The 17089-nt window shown below is 40.4% G+C and overlaps 1 protein-coding gene across 1 annotated transcript; it reads left to right on the top strand.

Moving 5' to 3' along the window:
* Positions 1-9639: 9639 nt before the first annotated feature.
* Positions 9640-15712, top strand: vax1 (ventral anterior homeobox 1). The gene is made up of 3 exons (XM_041050321.1): positions 9640-9853; positions 11798-11985; positions 15164-15712. Exons 1-3 carry the CDS (start codon positions 9640-9642, stop codon positions 15710-15712), a joined length of 951 nt encoding a protein of 316 aa, XP_040906255.1.
* The last annotated feature ends 1377 nt before the right edge of the window (positions 15713-17089 follow it).

Below are 17089 nucleotides of genomic sequence, written 5' to 3'. Positions count from 1 at the left end.
TAGGAAAAAATGATTATCCATTAACATCAAGTCTGTGACACTGTTCTCGAACTGTTTTCCACCAAGAGTAGGCTATATATGCATATATGCAGGCTTTAATCACAGACGGCTACTAATTTGATCCAGTTCTCTGGCAGCAGGTTTCCTCTTAAACCAGCATCTGATGCTGTTCTTCGTGTTCTGAGCCTTAGGTTAATCTGGGGATGTGTTACCTTCAGAGGCCACATGAGGGCCCCAGAGGTTTAATAGTCACACGTCTCAGATGGTGCTGAAACATTACGAATCTTTCCATCAATCTGAATCTGTGTCCCACAAGCTTCTTGTCTAATGGCCCCTTGGCACGGGGACCCCCCCCCCCCCCTCCCCAGCCTTCATATGCAAATCTGTGACTGTGTATTCCAGCATCATAATTTATGGCGGTGAATTGGCCTTATGGAGCGGAATAATAATAACAAATCCAAAAATATGATTGCATGTAAATCAAACAGGATGTTGGCTTAGCCATTGTAGAGATGGCAAATTAGATGGAGCAGAGGGCAAAGGTTTAAGTCCTGGAACAAATTTCCAGGTGTTTGTTTCAGGTGAGTAAATATTCTAATAAGCTTGTGTAATGTTGTGATCGGCGGAGAAGAGCTATAGTCCGAGTGTTTGCTCGCTAATTTTAAATACCTCGTCGACACATTTGAAGTCTGTTAGGGTCAGAGTCACAGCTACAGCTGAGACCACACATCTCATGTCCTCAGTCCGTCAGTCCGGCAGTTTGGGTATTTTATTAACCTGAAGAGGATGAATCTAATATTTTCTTAATATCTTAAAATTTGTATTGTTTTCAGACCAAACAAATTTAAAGTTAAATGAATACACAATAAAAAAAAAAAAAGATTTAGTATTTTTCCACACAGTGTGTTATCCAGACAGAGTGGAAAAAGGCTTTGACACAGCAAGTTAGAGAATTAAAATCCACAGAAACAATATCTGAAAATATAATTGAAGAGTTACAGTCTGAATAGACATTTTAAAGGCTTTATTAATTAGTCTTCTGAGATGTGGTGCTGAGGTGATTTGAATTCATGGACTCAGGATTTCTAAATTCCTGAATACAAGATTCTTTTTAGATGATGATGATGATAATAATAACAATAAATGATGAGCTGAAGTGAGACACTGTAAAACTTCTTATTGATGCCCTCACTTAAACACAATGTTAACATCCTAAATGACAACCTCCATGTGGGTGAAATGAACTTGCATTGTTAAATACTACGGTGCTGACGCTGCCGTGTTGTCAGAGGGAAGATTAATGCAGAGACCCTGTAGAAGTGTCTTAATGGCAACAATGTTGATCTCTAAAATGTATTATTATTATTTTAATTTAAAAAAAAAAAAAACAGTTCCTACAGCCAAAGGTGACATTTTCAAAAGTCTTGTTTTGTCCGACCAAAGATGTGAAGTTTCCACTGATGGAAAACAGAAAAAAAAAAGAGCAAATGCTTGCATTTCAGAGGCTAAAGCCAAAAAATGTTTGGATTTTTTTTTATTTTGATAACTCATTTTATTACTAAATGATTATCAGAAATGTTAGCATTTCTTTTTTTTTCTTTTTTTTTGTCCATCAACTAACTGATTTATTGTTTCTGTTGAATTTGTAATGTGCTTTTCTTCAAATTTTTGAAGTAGTCATCTGCATTTTATAGCCACCCTTATAAGCACAGTTTACAGACACACAGTATATTCTGAACACCGACAAGTCTGAATCAAACATGTACTTACACCAGTTTAACCTAATGGGAAAAATAGCAGGAAAGTCAGAGTTTTTAAGGTAGAACTACAATGTAAGTATTAAAACTTTGCTTTAAAAAAAAAAAAAAAATCATGTATTTATTTATTTTGCCTTCTCCCACTACAGAACACCAAACTTATTTCTTCTTTTTTTAACATTGTATTCTGCTAAAGTGTAGTCAGAGACTAATCCACTGCAGTGGACAGCTCTGCACCGCTGTTACTTTGGCCTTCTTTGTGAGTTATTACTTAAAAATTAGATTTATAAAAAGAATCAGACTGACTGACCTGACAATCACGAGGGTGTTTATTATGTAAAGTAATGAAAAATAAGCAGAAGCTTCATCGTTTACAGCAAAACTCACAGAAAAAATACACGTGACACACACACACACACCTCAGGCTGCTAATTAGGGCTTCTAAAATCATTATCAGGCAGAGTAGCTTTGAGACTGGGTGATTAGTTATTTAGGATAATATAAGGACAACCATTTACATGAAGAGGAAGAACATGAGCTACCATCTAAAACTTTTGGGTTCATACCTCAGTGCATAGTCTTCATGAAAAATATGTGTCAGAAGTTCATCGATAAGAGGCACTTAGGCTTCATAGACACTTTATCACTTTGTAACATCTGAAAAAACAGATTTATTTTTTATTTTTTGTAGATGCTGAAAGTTAATGAAGCTCCAAGGACATCTTTTATACGGCAAAGGTGAGATGAAAAGCACCGGTTTGATTAGATGAGACATCAGCAGATTGAATCACTTTCTTTGTTTAGGTAAATGAAATGTAACTTTCAGCTAAATGATGCATGGTGTAAAGGATTGTAAAAGTGATATACAGCATGTTTTTAGTCCCATAGTCAAAGTCAGTTACAGTCATTGACTGTTACTGCTCCCACCTATGGACCCCGGCTTTGAACCTGACACACAGATGGAGCTAATAAGTCCCGCTGATTGATGAAAAGCGTTTTGCAAATCACTTGTCAACAATGCTGCCGCAATTGAGAAAGACACAAAGAGGAGATGTGAAGGGCTACATTTTTCTCATTCCTGATTTATTCGTCTCTTCTTGTGTGCGACTGCTCTGTTTTGTTCGGTGAAAGCCGCTGGCTGTATACCATCATCGATCTTCCTGCTTTCACGTGGAATGTCTGCAGGAAAATCATTGACCACGAGTGAGACCAATTTTACCACATTATGAAAATGTGACCGTGTCCTCTAGCACTTGTGTATCTGCTCGGCCTCTTTTAATTGTTGCGTTGCGTGTGCAGCCTTTCGTCTGTAGGGGGCTGATGTTGCAGCATCTTTTTTTGGGGGGGGTATGATAGAGATCTGAACCTCTTTATCTGGGCCACAACTTCCCACACACTCCAGAGCAAACAGTGGCCCTGCAGATATGACTGAGCCTGTGTGGCTTTGACTGTCTTTGTTTCAATCACATGACCACTCTGAGTTGCTGTCATTCATTGTACTTGCCGTGCAGCTGTGTTTGCCTAGTTGACCTGCAGTGTGCAGTAGATGTTGCTCAGACCTGCAGAGGGCTCTCTGTCAGTGATGTCCTCTGAGAGTAGTCTGTCCTCTTTCCAGGTCTTTGTGGTAGAGAGGAGGTTTTGGGGTGCAACAAACAACAAGTCCTCCAACCTAAACCACCACATAGCTGCTATAGGGTTTCTTGTGTACCTTATGTACCGGTCTTTGTCGTCATGGTAACAATAACACAACCTGTGGAAGCGTACCAGCAGCAGGTGTACCAGACCTTTGTCGGTATGCTGGTCTCCTGTGTGATAAGGCCTGTGTATAGCCAGCAGCCACTAGATGTCGCCTAAGAATAAAAAGTAACAATAGGTCGCAATAGTCTGCTTTCACAGACGACCTATAGGCTCGTTTTTTTTTTTTTTTTTTTAAGAAGTGAACTTTGCCTCATACAGCCATATGAGGCTCCCATCTCTTTGGTGCTAAACCTTTGATTTTTTTTTCAATAGATTTCACTGGATATTTTGACTTTTTTTGTACTGAGAGCTGATAATTTTATCAATGGTGAATCGGTTTTTATCCTCTTCCACTGTGTTAGCAGCTATAGCTAACATCCTTAAATCCCTCAGTAAAATCTAATGCTATTAAGTCCTGCTTTAAACATATTTACTTGCCTGGTAGTCTGGCGTTAACAGTAACCCCTGATTGGCTTTCACTAAATCAGTGGATCCCAACCTTTGTCTACTTGTAGCCTCTTGTCCCAGGTTGCATGTAGTATCTGTATCTGTTGAGCACATACTGTGCTTTATTGTGAGCTGCAGAGCGAACTGCAGGGACAGAGGGAGGAATAACCCCAGAAAGAGTAAGAGACGGATGGATGGTGAGGGGCCCAGTGCCAATACATGGGTCCTCGCTCCCGAAGCGCCGGTGTCTTCGAGGTTTTCTGTTCTTAATCACATAATACAGTTAAGATGAGGTTAAACAGGGAATCACAGTCAAGCCTGCCGTGTTTCCAAACACTCCCAAAAGATTTTCCCCCGACAAAAAAAAAAAAATCCGTCTGTGTTCTGACAAATGGTGGGCTGAGTGGTGAGAGTGGGGAAGAAGAAGAAAAAAAAAAAAACATGATTTATTTTCAAAGCTTTTATGATGCTTTCCATTGTTTCCCCTCATGCTTTAGTCTTGATGCACACCACGACTGCCAATAGGGACGTAACTGTTGCAGAGATACAAAGGAACTGCTCAAATTACACCTGTGACAATTACTACAGCAAGGCGCTGTCTGCGGGACAAAAGAGTGTTATCTAAAACTACTCACAGAGAATGTACAGAAGAAAAAAAAAAATCAATTACTGCTAAGGCTTTGTTGCAGGTTTTAGGCTGTCTGGTATGTCACACTATAAACATTGTATTGTCAACAGCAGATTAGTACAACAGCCAGAGATATTTTCTGTCTTTAAAATGGCAAAATTACATGTACTCTTGTAAATACAAATGGCCTCTGCGCTGTACCTTAGTCACCGTTCTGTCTGCATTCATAAAATGTGGATTGAATTTGAAACCATAATGTAATAATCTAGGATAATGTGCTTGGGCCTAAAATCTTAAAACCCAGATTTAAGCAAAGAAAAACATCCAGCGCGTTTAAAACGAAGCGCGTCGAAAACGGTTTGAACCTCAACAAAGCAGAGTGAGCAAATCAAAAAGTTTAGGCAATTTGAACAAAGCGTTGAATCACAGTGATTTAACACCACTTACATGAAAACAGTATATTTAGTTTCCTTCCACACCACTAAGAGCCAGGCAGGAAAAATAGAGGCTTGAACCACTGTAGTTATATGTTATCCAGACATCCTATGAGCCGATGTGTGAGGATATGTAAATGCACACACTGTTTGCGCAAGACAATCCCTGGCAAGGTCACACCATCACACAATTAAAAAAAAAAAAAGATTTATGCTGAAATGATATAGTTTCATTTTTTAAAAAGGGCTAAATAAGCGGAGACTACTGTCAGCTGCAAGTGCACGTGCCATTAAGTCAAAATAAACTGGCGTGTGAGTTCATGGTAATGAAGGAACGACGCAATGGTGTGGCTCTCTAATGTGTTTTTCACTTTTCTTTCTTTTCTTTTTTTTTTTTTTTTTTTTTTTGGACAACAATGGAGCTCTGTGACACAGAGGAATAAGATTTAATACATCTGCAAACTCTCTCCCTCCAGTCACTGCAGCATTGTGACAGCCCAGCTACGCCTGGACTACAGCACATTAGCTGAGCAGATTATCTGGATGCCCTCAGTGCCCCCCCCCCCCCCCACCCCCCCGCAACAATAGTGTTGTCACTGGCCTGAGAACATAGAGTTCCTACCACCAGAAACCCCGCATACACAACGATGAATCCCAATTATTAGCTCAGTTGTCAAAACTACTCAGAGTTTAAACCTAATGTGTAAACTTCAGCAGCTCGGATGAAGCCTAATTGGTAGAGAAGTTTGTTTTCACAACACCATCAGTAGCTACGAGCGCTCGATCTTTATAAGTGAACCAGGGATTTTGAAGCAAAGGGGGGGAAAAAAAAAAAAAATTCCACGCTTGCAGAGAAAACCATCGTCTGCTCTCAACTATTTTTGAGCTCAGCTGCCAGTGTAGCCCTCTGCCATAGATGGAAACAAGCTCTTTATTTAGAGGGTTCAAGAACAGCTTGCTCTCTTACTGTGGAACATAATCACCACATTTGTAAACGTAAAGCAGGGCTTTGAATGTAACCATTCATCTTGAGTTACCATGTTGTCGATCAGACATCAAGGCTCTCCAAGGCCTGCGCTCTCCACAGCAACCTACCTTGTATTAGAGAGCCTAAAAAGCTTTGCCACAAAGTGCCAAGTAGCCCTGGGTCCTAATAACAGGACCACAAAGAGCCAACTTATAGCAATTACAGTGAGCATTAATACGGCGTTAGGCACATGGTAATTTCTCCAGTTTGCTTTGACTGTGTTAACTGACTATTTATGTGTGGCACAGTCACAGTGGCAGAGGAGGCATTTACAAGTAAACATGCTGGCATCTCAGCGGCTTCTGTGACAAAAGTAACCATTTCCTCTCTGGAAATAAATAGAATTTTTATCCCCAAAGCCCCCCCAACCACCCCCAACCACCCCCATCACCACCACCCCTCCTCATTCCTGTCCAGCTAGGCTGGAGCGGTTTGCGGGTTTGATTAGATTTCCTGGGACAACACTTATTTCTAACCAGATATTAAATGTGTCCCTAGAACAGCTCTAATTTCCGGTGTTTGAAATGAGGAAAAAACCTGTTTGGAGCCAGGTCACATTACAGCACACCGCATTGTTCGCAGCTTTAAAGAATGTCACCCAAAGCCTCGCTGTGTTAAAATGATGACTGTAATAGTGATGATAATACTGGTGATTCACCGCTGGCCTGTGGTGATTGGACCGTTGCAGAGCTGTGTGTGTGTGTGTGTGTGTGTGTGTGTGTGTGTGTGTGTGTGTGTGTGTGTGTGTGTGTGTGTGTGTGTGTGTGTGTGTGGGAGGGCACTTGCCTCCAAAGTTGGATGCTTCCAGTATAAATACACATGAAGGAGTATATATGGATATTTATATATATATTTATATATGTAGATATTTATATATCACTGGAAAGGTTTTATATATTTATACACACACACACACGCATCTTTTGTCAAATAACTTTGTGATGTGATTGAGGAGTAACTGAAGGTGGATTGAAGAAACCCTCTGTTGGAGTTGAGTCAAAGATGAGGCCTGCTGCCCCAAACTGCCACATTCACCAAGGATAAGGCTTAGTCAAATTCTGCTGTGTCATACTATATTATCATTTTGTAAGTATGTTACTTTTTTTCTTTTTTTGTCAGCGTAGATGTTCTACAGTAATATTAAATAAAAGGTGTCTGTCATGTAATTATCCTTTTGGAGAGGACAGAACAGAATCTGAAGCGGCTACACTCTGGAGTTCAGCCTCCAGCAGAAGGAAAACGAAGGTTATTTTGGTTGGAGAAGAAATTCTAGTGTAGAAATTCTACTATCAAGGGCGATACGTCTTGATCCGTCAAACTACTGACGGTTTGGAAACATTTGGCTTCAGAAGGGTTCAACACTGCTGGTTAAGAAGCTAACTTGAGAATGGTTACCTGTGTGTTCAAGCACAGGTAAAACGATTGATACAGAGAAATATGCAGTTAAAACAATTGAGAGAGCAGCTGAATAAGCCTTGAATAGATATTTGTTTGACTCTTTGACTTGCGCTGCACTGTATGTGTTGGTGTGATTCACTTTATAAAGGCTAACAGAATTAGAAAATAAACAGTTTGAGTCAAATCCCTTCAAACACAGTGTTGGTGACTGACCACTGTAAAACCTGAGTGTTGTAAATGAGATTTTACTGGTTTCTTATTCTTTGCACACTGAGTGTGTGATTTTTTTTTCGGGGGGGGGGGCGTACAAACTCAACACATCAGTCTTTTCTCCTCCTAAGCCATTGTGTGTCACCGAGAGGCCAAGATGCTGCATCCTCAATCTATTTCCCAGGCTGGGGGCTCTGCACCACAGCTTGAGAAGTCCAGGTCCCCTTTAGTCGCTCCCTTTTTAGCCTCCTTTTTACATCTCTCAAACAATGGATCCTGCCCCACTCCAAGCAGCAGCCCCCCAAACACTCAGTGAATAAAGTTAGTCCAACATGCAGCCCTTAAACCCACCCCAAGACTGCTGCCAGGCAGCCACACTCGCAGAATTGTTTGTTAATAGTCCAATTAGATAATTGCCATCTTTCACTCCTTTTCCTCTCTGTTTCCCATAAAGGCATGAATGGCACTCAAGGAGGGGGGCAGCTTGAAGAGGGCTTCTGGCCAGCTAAGGTGACAAGAAGGGCCAGAGAATGTTCCTTGCACTAGGCCACTGGTTTGAATTGAATCATTGTGGCCTAATCAATGGTCTTATTGGATTACTGGCCACTGCTGTGTTCAGAGATATTGTTGCACTGACAATGAAAATAGCTAAGAGTTGGTGGTTGGGTGGGTGGGTAGTGGGCTGGAAGGCGAGTGGTGGAGAGAGGTAGGGGCCATTCCAGGGGTATGCATGTGTGTGTGAGAGAGTGTGAGTGTAGGCAGTCTTAGCACTAATGACAAGTTTTGTTCTCCCCCCCCCCTCCCTTTTTTTTTTTTTTTTGGTCTTTTTCAGAACGTGTAGGTTAAGATTACGAGAGCTGAAGATGGCTTCTGGGGTGCAATCATTTTAATACTGAAGGATGTGGCGTTAGCGGCCAGGACCTCGCCGGGCTGCTCTGCGTAGCTCTCTGAATGAACACAGGACGACACAATTCCTGTCAAAGCGAGAAAGAGAGCCTGCCGCCTGTTTTTTTTTTTGCGGTGCTGAAACGGGCTGGCTCGTCATTGCCTTCATACATTTTGATTGACATGGATTTGTTCGTTACGCTTCTTTTTTTTTTTTAACCTATCTCTCTCTGTCTTTCTCTCTCTCCCTCTCTCTCTCTCTCTCTCTCCCTCTCTCTCTCTCTCGGGCTCTCTCCCAGTGTCTCTTGCCTACAATAGCATAGTGGTGAGATCTGCACATTGCAGAATTGCATTGATTGGCGACAGAGCCAAAAGGGAAAAAAAAAAAACGGGATCAAAGTTCGTTGACATGCTGCGGCAATCAGATGCACTGTGAAAAGTCCTGGGGGAAAAAAAAAAATGTCTGGCCGTGGTCTGCGGATGGAAGAATGAAGCGCCCGGGAACTTTTTTCAGGTCTGGAAGAGTCATACCCCTGTGATTGTGTGCGTTCATGTGGGGTTCAGGGAGGCTTGGTTGCAAGACAAGACCAATCATTTGTCTTGATTCCCTGGGCTGAGAGCAGGCAAACAGAGGGGGGACGGGACCAGCAAAACCCCTCTATCAAGACCTGATCTATTTCCCCAAACAATTTAGGGTATTCATGAGGTTACGCAAATGTGGAGGCAGCGAAATTACCGTAATCAATTGAAACAGCGAGTGCGCATCCATGGCTCTGATTATTTGAAGATCATCTATCAGCCTGATGTCTATGTAACGAGGAAAGGGGGGCACTGAATTGCTGTTGAGTTTCACTGAGAAGTCCGTGATCATTGGGCAAAGGGAGTTCGGTCAGTGATAATAGGACTCCTTAGTCTGGCGACGGAAGTATTTCACCAAACATTAGATAGCTGACTCTGCCCTGCTGAAAGGTGCTGTTTTGAAACGAAAACCCACACTGTCCAGACGATCTGGTGCGCCGTGCTCTCCGTAAGATCTTTTTTTTTTTTTTCCCTCCTCTCCACCTGACGAAGGAAAAAAAAAAAGACCAACTGCAGGTCCAAGAGGATAAACTGAGAATGGAGGTCAGGTACAACCAAGACACGGAAGGGATGGTTCTGAAGAATGGACTAAAGGAGGGGAAGGATGGAAAAGACTCCCAGGGCAGCTTGTCCAAAAGCTTCCTCAAGGAGCAGCAGGACTCCTTTTCCCCCTCTGGGACTCTAGACAACTGCGAGAAGAACAGAGGGAACACAGGGGACCCGGACTACTGTCGGAGAATACTAGTCCGAGGTGAGGCTCGTCTTTTTTTTTTTTTCCTCTGTTTGTTTGTTTTTAACAAAGTTGTAGTCTTATACTAAAGATGGTGCAGACTAATGCGAGGAAAGCACAGTTTGAACCATTGTTAGATTCACATGATTTTTAGAATCAGGGAAATAAGAGAGAAAAAATCTTCCAGAGCAAAGTTGTAAAATTAGGCCTCTGTAAAAACAGACACTGATCGCTGATACATAGAAAGGAAGTGGACAATTTACCTTCATTTTTTTTAGTTATTAGGATTAAAATGAAAGTTAATAAAGCAAAAAATGATAATAATAATAAAACCAAGCCTTAAGCTAAAAATCAGCAATGATGACTGTTTATTTAAATCACATTGACAGAACCTATTTAAAATAAGGAGACCTCAGTATTTGTTTCTGTTTGTTTCAGTTTGAATAAGACAAGCAACTGAATTCACTGTCATGGATTTAATTGTTACTAAGAAAAATATATCTCTTTAATTTAAGCCAATCTTTCTACTGACCATGGTGATTTTTTTATTTTAATTTTTTTGTCACTCAGCTTTTTGTAAACACAGCTATGAGATAAACCTTTCCTCAGATTTTATACGTCCATAATAACTAATGTTAAATGATTCAAAAATGTTGTCATGTTAATTATTAAAGTGAAAATTTCCCATATATTTCCCAGGTTGAATTTAAATGTGTGCAAAGGTCGTGAAGTAAAGGAAAAACCATCTACGGGGTTTCACACTGTTCTGTGCTGCTTTTACACTTTCAGGCTGATAGATGTTAAAATTATAGATATAGAAAAAAAAAAGGAAATGGGAATTTGCTTGTAGAGATATTTAACCTAAACAAAGCATACATGGAGCTGTGTATGTGTCAGGTCCTCAGAGAGTAGTTTAAGTGATTTCCTTCATACAGTGTGGGCCCAAATATTTAAAAAAACAAAAACCCAAATATAACTTCATTACACAATGTATAGAATGAGGCAGAGCAGCTTCACTTCCTAAAATATAGAGAAAAGTTTTCTATTGATTATTTATTTATTTTTTTGAGAATCATTAAACATATTTGTATTAATTAATTTATTTTTTGTTTCGTAATAAAATGATTGTAAATTCATTTCTTGCAGAACTGAAACTCTTTTTTTATTTACACAATGCTAGCTTTTCCACAAGAGATTGATAATATTACTTTAATGTACTTCTGATAACAACAACATACACTGTTTTGTGTTTTCTCTTTTGTGGGAACACATGAGTGAACCTAAACAGAGCTGCATTGTGTCTCAGTCATTTTTATTTAATGTTTTTAATGCAAACTTCATTAATTAGTTGTAAGGCAAGGCAAGGTTTATTTATATAGCACCATTCGTACACAGGGTAATAAATAGTGCTTTACAGATTACATTAAAATCATAGAACAAAAGTAAATCACATTACATTAAAATCATAACTAATAGAATAAAAGCAATATATTAAAACATTGGAGTTGTACACACTTGTCAGTACTTGATAAATGTATAAATGTATCTTTGCACATCTTATTTGAATTCACACCAAATAAAATAGGAAAATATCCTTTTTTTTCTGTCCGAGATATTTAATCTGGCCTGCTATTTTCTAGTTTAATCATTTCCTCCTTGCCAGCTCATTGATGTGAAACATTATTTAAACAAATTTGTCTCTGAGTACATTGTGTTTAGTTCACATATGTTTCAGTTTAGTGAGTAAAATCAGAATTTGGCTCATTCTCCTGAATCCCCACTACCTCCCCTTCTTTGCTCCCTTGTAATTATAATAATACTGATAATATTAATAATAATGCTTCAGGTAATTAACAAAGTAAAAGCAGCCTACACCTCAGAGTATAATTCACTGATGTGTTTTAATTGTTACTGGGTCGTGCTCTTTGCCTCAGCATTGTTCATTCAAAGTGCTTATTCTTGCAGACGCTAAAGGCTCCATCCGAGAGATTATTCTGCCGAAGGGTTTGGATTTGGACCGGCCCAAACGGACCCGCACCTCCTTCACCGCAGAGCAGCTCTACCGGTTAGAGATGGAGTTTCAGAGGTGCCAGTATGTGGTCGGGAGGGAACGGACTGAACTGGCCCGCCAGCTCAACCTCTCCGAAACTCAGGTATGAATGCATCATGCTTTCGTACGTACTATATTTAAAAATGAAATTAATTTATTCTGTGTAGAAACAGAAAAAAAAAATCTTCTGTGCAAAAGACAAAATTGATCCTTCGGTTTTCAATTGATTTTTTTGATGCAATGTCCTTTTTGTGTCTGTCTTCACACACCTACTCACTGCCATCCATTCTGACTTCAGATAATCATGTTGCAGTCTATTAGGACCTCAGAGGAAGGTGATTTTACCTATGCAATCAAAGTCATTTCATTTCATTTGGGAATTGAATTACAAATCAATAATCAATTCCAATTCAGACGAGACACTTTGCTCATTTTGTCCACATAATTTAAAGGAGAATATTCCCACACATGGTTGCTTCGGAGGTTGTGATCATTTTTAGAAATAAATACACATGATTCACAAACACTAACTCTCCTCTATGTAAACAAACATTTAATGAGCAGCTAGTTGTTGTCAGGTGCTGGTGGTTGTATTCACAGACGTGTCGGGTGATGTAGGAGTGTTTGCAGGTTTTAATTCGGTGCTTTGACTATGAGTGTCGGGGTGATTCTTTGCTTTACATCATTGATTGCACCTTTAAGGATTTCCCACAGACAGACATCTGATTGTATATATCCCTATAAAGGAATATATGTAATCAACTGGTCTTCCTGATTCATTTGATGCGGTGCTGATGTAGCTAATGGAGTGTTTGATATTATTGACTGAAGCTGCTAAAATGAGCAGACCTGCTACTCATCATATGTGTGTGTGGGGGGGGGTCAGCGGTGGGTCACGCAGTGTCCGCTGTGGGTGAACTGTGTTTTGCACTCTGTGTTTGACACCAGATTCCAGAGCAACAGTCGCCCTGCGATTTGGACTCGAGGGGCAAACCTCAGCTGTCTGCATCAAAAGCTCTGGAGCATTATCAGCTTCACTTTCATTCACCTATTTATTTCTTTTCTTTTTTTTTTTCTTAATGTGGAAAATGTGCTAAACAGCTGACTGTGCCATCGGCTGTGGTCTTTGGTGTTAACGTGTAAGGAAGGTCGGCTGACCTGGAGCAGAGAAGTCAAGCTTCTCTCAAAACCAACAACTTTAATCTGTTTGATTTACAACAAAACCCACGGTTTCTTTTCAAATTTGATGTATTTCTTTTAACTTTTAAATGGTTTAATATCACTATGTTTAACCAACACAGCTGCTGCTTTTCTTTTTTTTTGCATAAGTTGAAAACAAGTTAATGAAGTGTCTGAAGATGTTATTTTGCTCAGATAAAGGTAATATAGAAACAACCTTTGCTCCCTCTTTAGGCAGGACAAAGGCCTCAGGCTTTCCTTCTTCTTCTTTCCCTCTTCCCATCCTCATGAAATGCCTTTTTAATGACAACGTGGTGAAATTACCATTTTGTTCCCTTGGCACTCACAGGGTGTTACATTAAAGAATGACAGCCATTTGCTGTGTGCGTGCACCTAATCTTTGTTTGAGCCACCAGCTTCACCTTGTCGTTTTTCTGTGCACTGACAACGTAACCTCTAAAATGAACAAGGTGTTCCTCCTGAGCAGCCTTTAAGTTGCAAACAGAAAATAATGGATTTGAGCGACAGGGCTTCTTCTCTTTCCGTGAAATGGTTGTTAACAGCTAGTGAGGAGTTAAACTGAAGTGAAGGAGAGAAAAAAAAGAAAAACATATTCAAATGTGATTGGGCTGCCAAGCAGGACTGAGCTGGAGGCTCGCTCCTGATTGGTACATGCACATTTGGTTCCATATGAAAGCAATCAGGTGTGATTACAGGAGACCTCCAGGTACAATGCATAGAAAATCTTGTATTTGTTTCAGTTTGGACATTTATTCAATTAACAGGACCATGTGGACCATGACTAAATGGATCTGCTGAGCTGGAGCAATGACTTCAATTAAACATTCAGTCATAGGCTTGGTGCTCTAGCTACAGTTTAATCAATGATATGAGGAAGGCTGGAGGCTGGGTCTGTGTTTTCAGGGAAGCCCCATGATGCTAATTAAAAGACAGCACAGGTCACTGAAGTTAACGGTGGCCATTTTGAATTTGGAGGTATGGACATTTGCAGGAGCAGTGGAGCAAACTTTCTATAAATGTGTTAGTCAGGATTTTATGCCTATAAAATGTGCAGTCGAGGGCGGCAACTTCTGATTCTTTATATGATCAGTTGAAACGTTATTTAGATTCTCAATTCAAAATTAAAAATGAATGAACTATTTAATCTATGTCCGAAATGTCAGAAAATAGTAAAAAAAAAAAAAAAAGTTCCCAAAGGTTTTCTTTGGTTTTCTCTTATCAAAAACTTCACTATTCAAATATATTGGATTTAAAATGATTGCCTGATAATTGACTTTAACAACCAGGCCATTATCAAAATTATTGGCAATTAATTTTTTTTTTTTTTTTTTTTGCAATCTCAACCGATAATTTCAGCTTTACAAAAATCATCATCACGCCACAATTATCCAACATAATCACAACAATAAAAGAGATTTGGTAAAAACAAAATAAACAATAAAATGATGGTATATGTTTTTCTGTCGCTCGCTCTGCGTTGGTTTTGAAAAACACATGAGGGCTGGATCTCAGCTCACGCTTGAACCTTTTTCAGTGAAAGGAAGTTAATGAGTGGTCTGCATATGACTACATACATATGACAGACATCTGAGCTTTGGATAATACCAACTCTTCCTCCTCTTCTTCCTCTGTTAGTGGATCACAGTGAGCCCTCTCCTCCATGACTCACTGAAACCACAGAGGCTTTTGATCAGTTATGTGTTGGACTGCATTTGTTTGTGTGTGTGTGTGTGTGTGTGTGTGTGTGTGTGTGTGTGTGTGTGTGTGTGTGTGTGTGTGTGGCAGTTGGACACGAGCTTTGCTACTTTAGCTGTGCTAACAAAAACTTTGGGTAAAAGCATTCAACTGAATTGATTTGTATAGTTCATGGTGCTATTTTCTCCAAATACTAAGATCATCCGATTTTTCTTATAATATACATGTGATGTAATTATGAATTATGTCAATAGAAAAGGTTTTATTTCAATTAGTATTTTTTCTACGGGTAACTTATCACATAAAGGCAATATAAAATAATATGAACCGTGCATTAGATATTAGCTATTGAGCGATTAAAGGCTCTTTCTGTCCTTCCTGTCCAGGTGAAGGTCTGGTTCCAGAACCGGCGCACTAAGCAGAAGAAGGACCAGGGGAAGGACTCTGAGCTGCGTTCTGTGGTTTCAGAAACAGCAGCGACCTGCAGCGTCCTCAGACTGCTGGAGCAGGGGCGGTTGCTGACGCCTCCGGGCCTGCCGGGCCTCCTACCCCACTGCAGCGGCGGCACTCTGGGCTCTGCCCTGCGCCCTCCCACTATGGCCATGGCCAGCAACGGCAGCAATAGCAGCAGCAGCAGCAGCGGCGGCGGTAGCACCGGCACGGCGGGCGGCAGCCCTCCTCTACCCACCGTCACCAGCTCAGGGACAGTGGCGGGCCTGCAGAGCTCACCTGCGGCTCACAGCCTCTTCAGCTTCCCCATGCCCTCCTTACTCAGCGGCGTCGCCACCCGTATTTCCTCCAACCCCCTGTCCATGGCCGGCTCGCTGGCTGGAAACCTGCAGGAACTTTCTGCCCGCTACCTGAGCTCCTCTGCTTTTGAGCCTTACTCGCGGACCAATGGCAAAGAATCCATGGACAAGAAAATCCTGGAATGATGCCTTTTCTTTTTTCTTTTTTCTCCCCCCCACAGATGGATTTCTGTTTCCTCTGGACATGTTTTGGTTGGTTTCTTGGCTTTCACTGTCTTTGTTTGGTTTTGCTCAGTCTCTTTCATCTGTCTGTGTCACGTTCTGTAGCAGTTGTATGTATTCCAGTTGCACATCTGGCGCCTTGTACAAGGAAGAAAACAAAGACCTGTACAAGCTCATCCGACAAAGAGGGTGGCAGTGGGAAGATTTTGCACAAAATATTCATACAGGACTTTGTTACAGAGATTTAGAAAGACACATGCCGAGGTGATTACTGAGGGATCTTTCAGGTTTCTGATTAACAAATCTTTGGTCCTATCTGTTAATCGAAAATAACAATGTAGACAGGGGCCCGCAGAATATGGCTGCTTCATACCACGAAAGCTCTACCGCTGCAGGAGAAGTGGTATATAGTGTATAGCAGGAAGTATAGGATTGGTGACATAAAGTGTAAAATGATGGTACCTTTCTGAATTTTGTTTTATTGTTTGATCGTGTTGGATAGATGCATGTCACTGCAGTGAGTAGATGAAGGGAAAGAGAACGAGTCGTCAAACACCAGCAGCAGCAGCAGTTTGTACGATCCAATCAAATTAGCAAATAATCGAAATATGTAAAATTTCAAATGCAGCATTGTGAATGAAAAAGCAAGGCCGATTTTTCAGCACAGAATTGGGGAAGAAAAAAAAAAAGTGCCTCAGTTTGAAGGTCACTGCAAGGCCAGTGTCAGCGCCAGAACCCAGTGCATTAGACACGTGAATGCAATTTGCTTATGCAGACGCCTTGCAAGAAGTGCATCTTACAAAAAGATCTTTTGTACATCTGTTTGTATCAAGTTTGGACCAAACCAAAACATAATCCAGAAAAAGGTGTTGTCATACAGTATGATGGTTCAATTGTTCAGTGTTGTTTTCTCTATGGGTTGTTTTTTTTTTTTTTTTTTTTGGGTGTGGATTTAACATTTTTACAACAAAAGTCCTCACTTTGTGGCATTTGTTTTTTCTTCAAGATGCAGTACCTGACTTTTTTCTTCTTTTTTTTCTTTTCTTCTTCTTCTTTTTTTGTTTTGTTGCCTGTGATTTAAATACCACTGTGAGTTCTTAAGAGTTTTGGTGTACAGTTTCTGTTCCAATGCGGCAATCAAGCGCAGGAATGAGTTTCTGAAAGGGGGAGTCCTTAAAAGGGCTTTTCAGCATTAGTAAGCTGCTCGCTCTGTCGAACACTACAAGGTAACAGGTTTTTCAGTCAGTAAGAATACAGTAACCTTCCTGTGTGAAATTTTCAGAATCCACAGCCTTCATAAAAGATTTAGGCAGACCGATGCATGTGAAGACGGGATGGAAT

The sequence above is a fragment of the Toxotes jaculatrix genome, chromosome 11 (genome assembly GCF_017976425.1).
Source record: "Toxotes jaculatrix isolate fToxJac2 chromosome 11, fToxJac2.pri, whole genome shotgun sequence".
Lineage (NCBI taxonomy): Eukaryota > Metazoa > Chordata > Actinopteri > Toxotidae > Toxotes > Toxotes jaculatrix.
The sequence above is the reverse complement of the archived record's forward strand: the minus strand, read 5'-3'. Positions and strand labels throughout refer to the sequence as shown.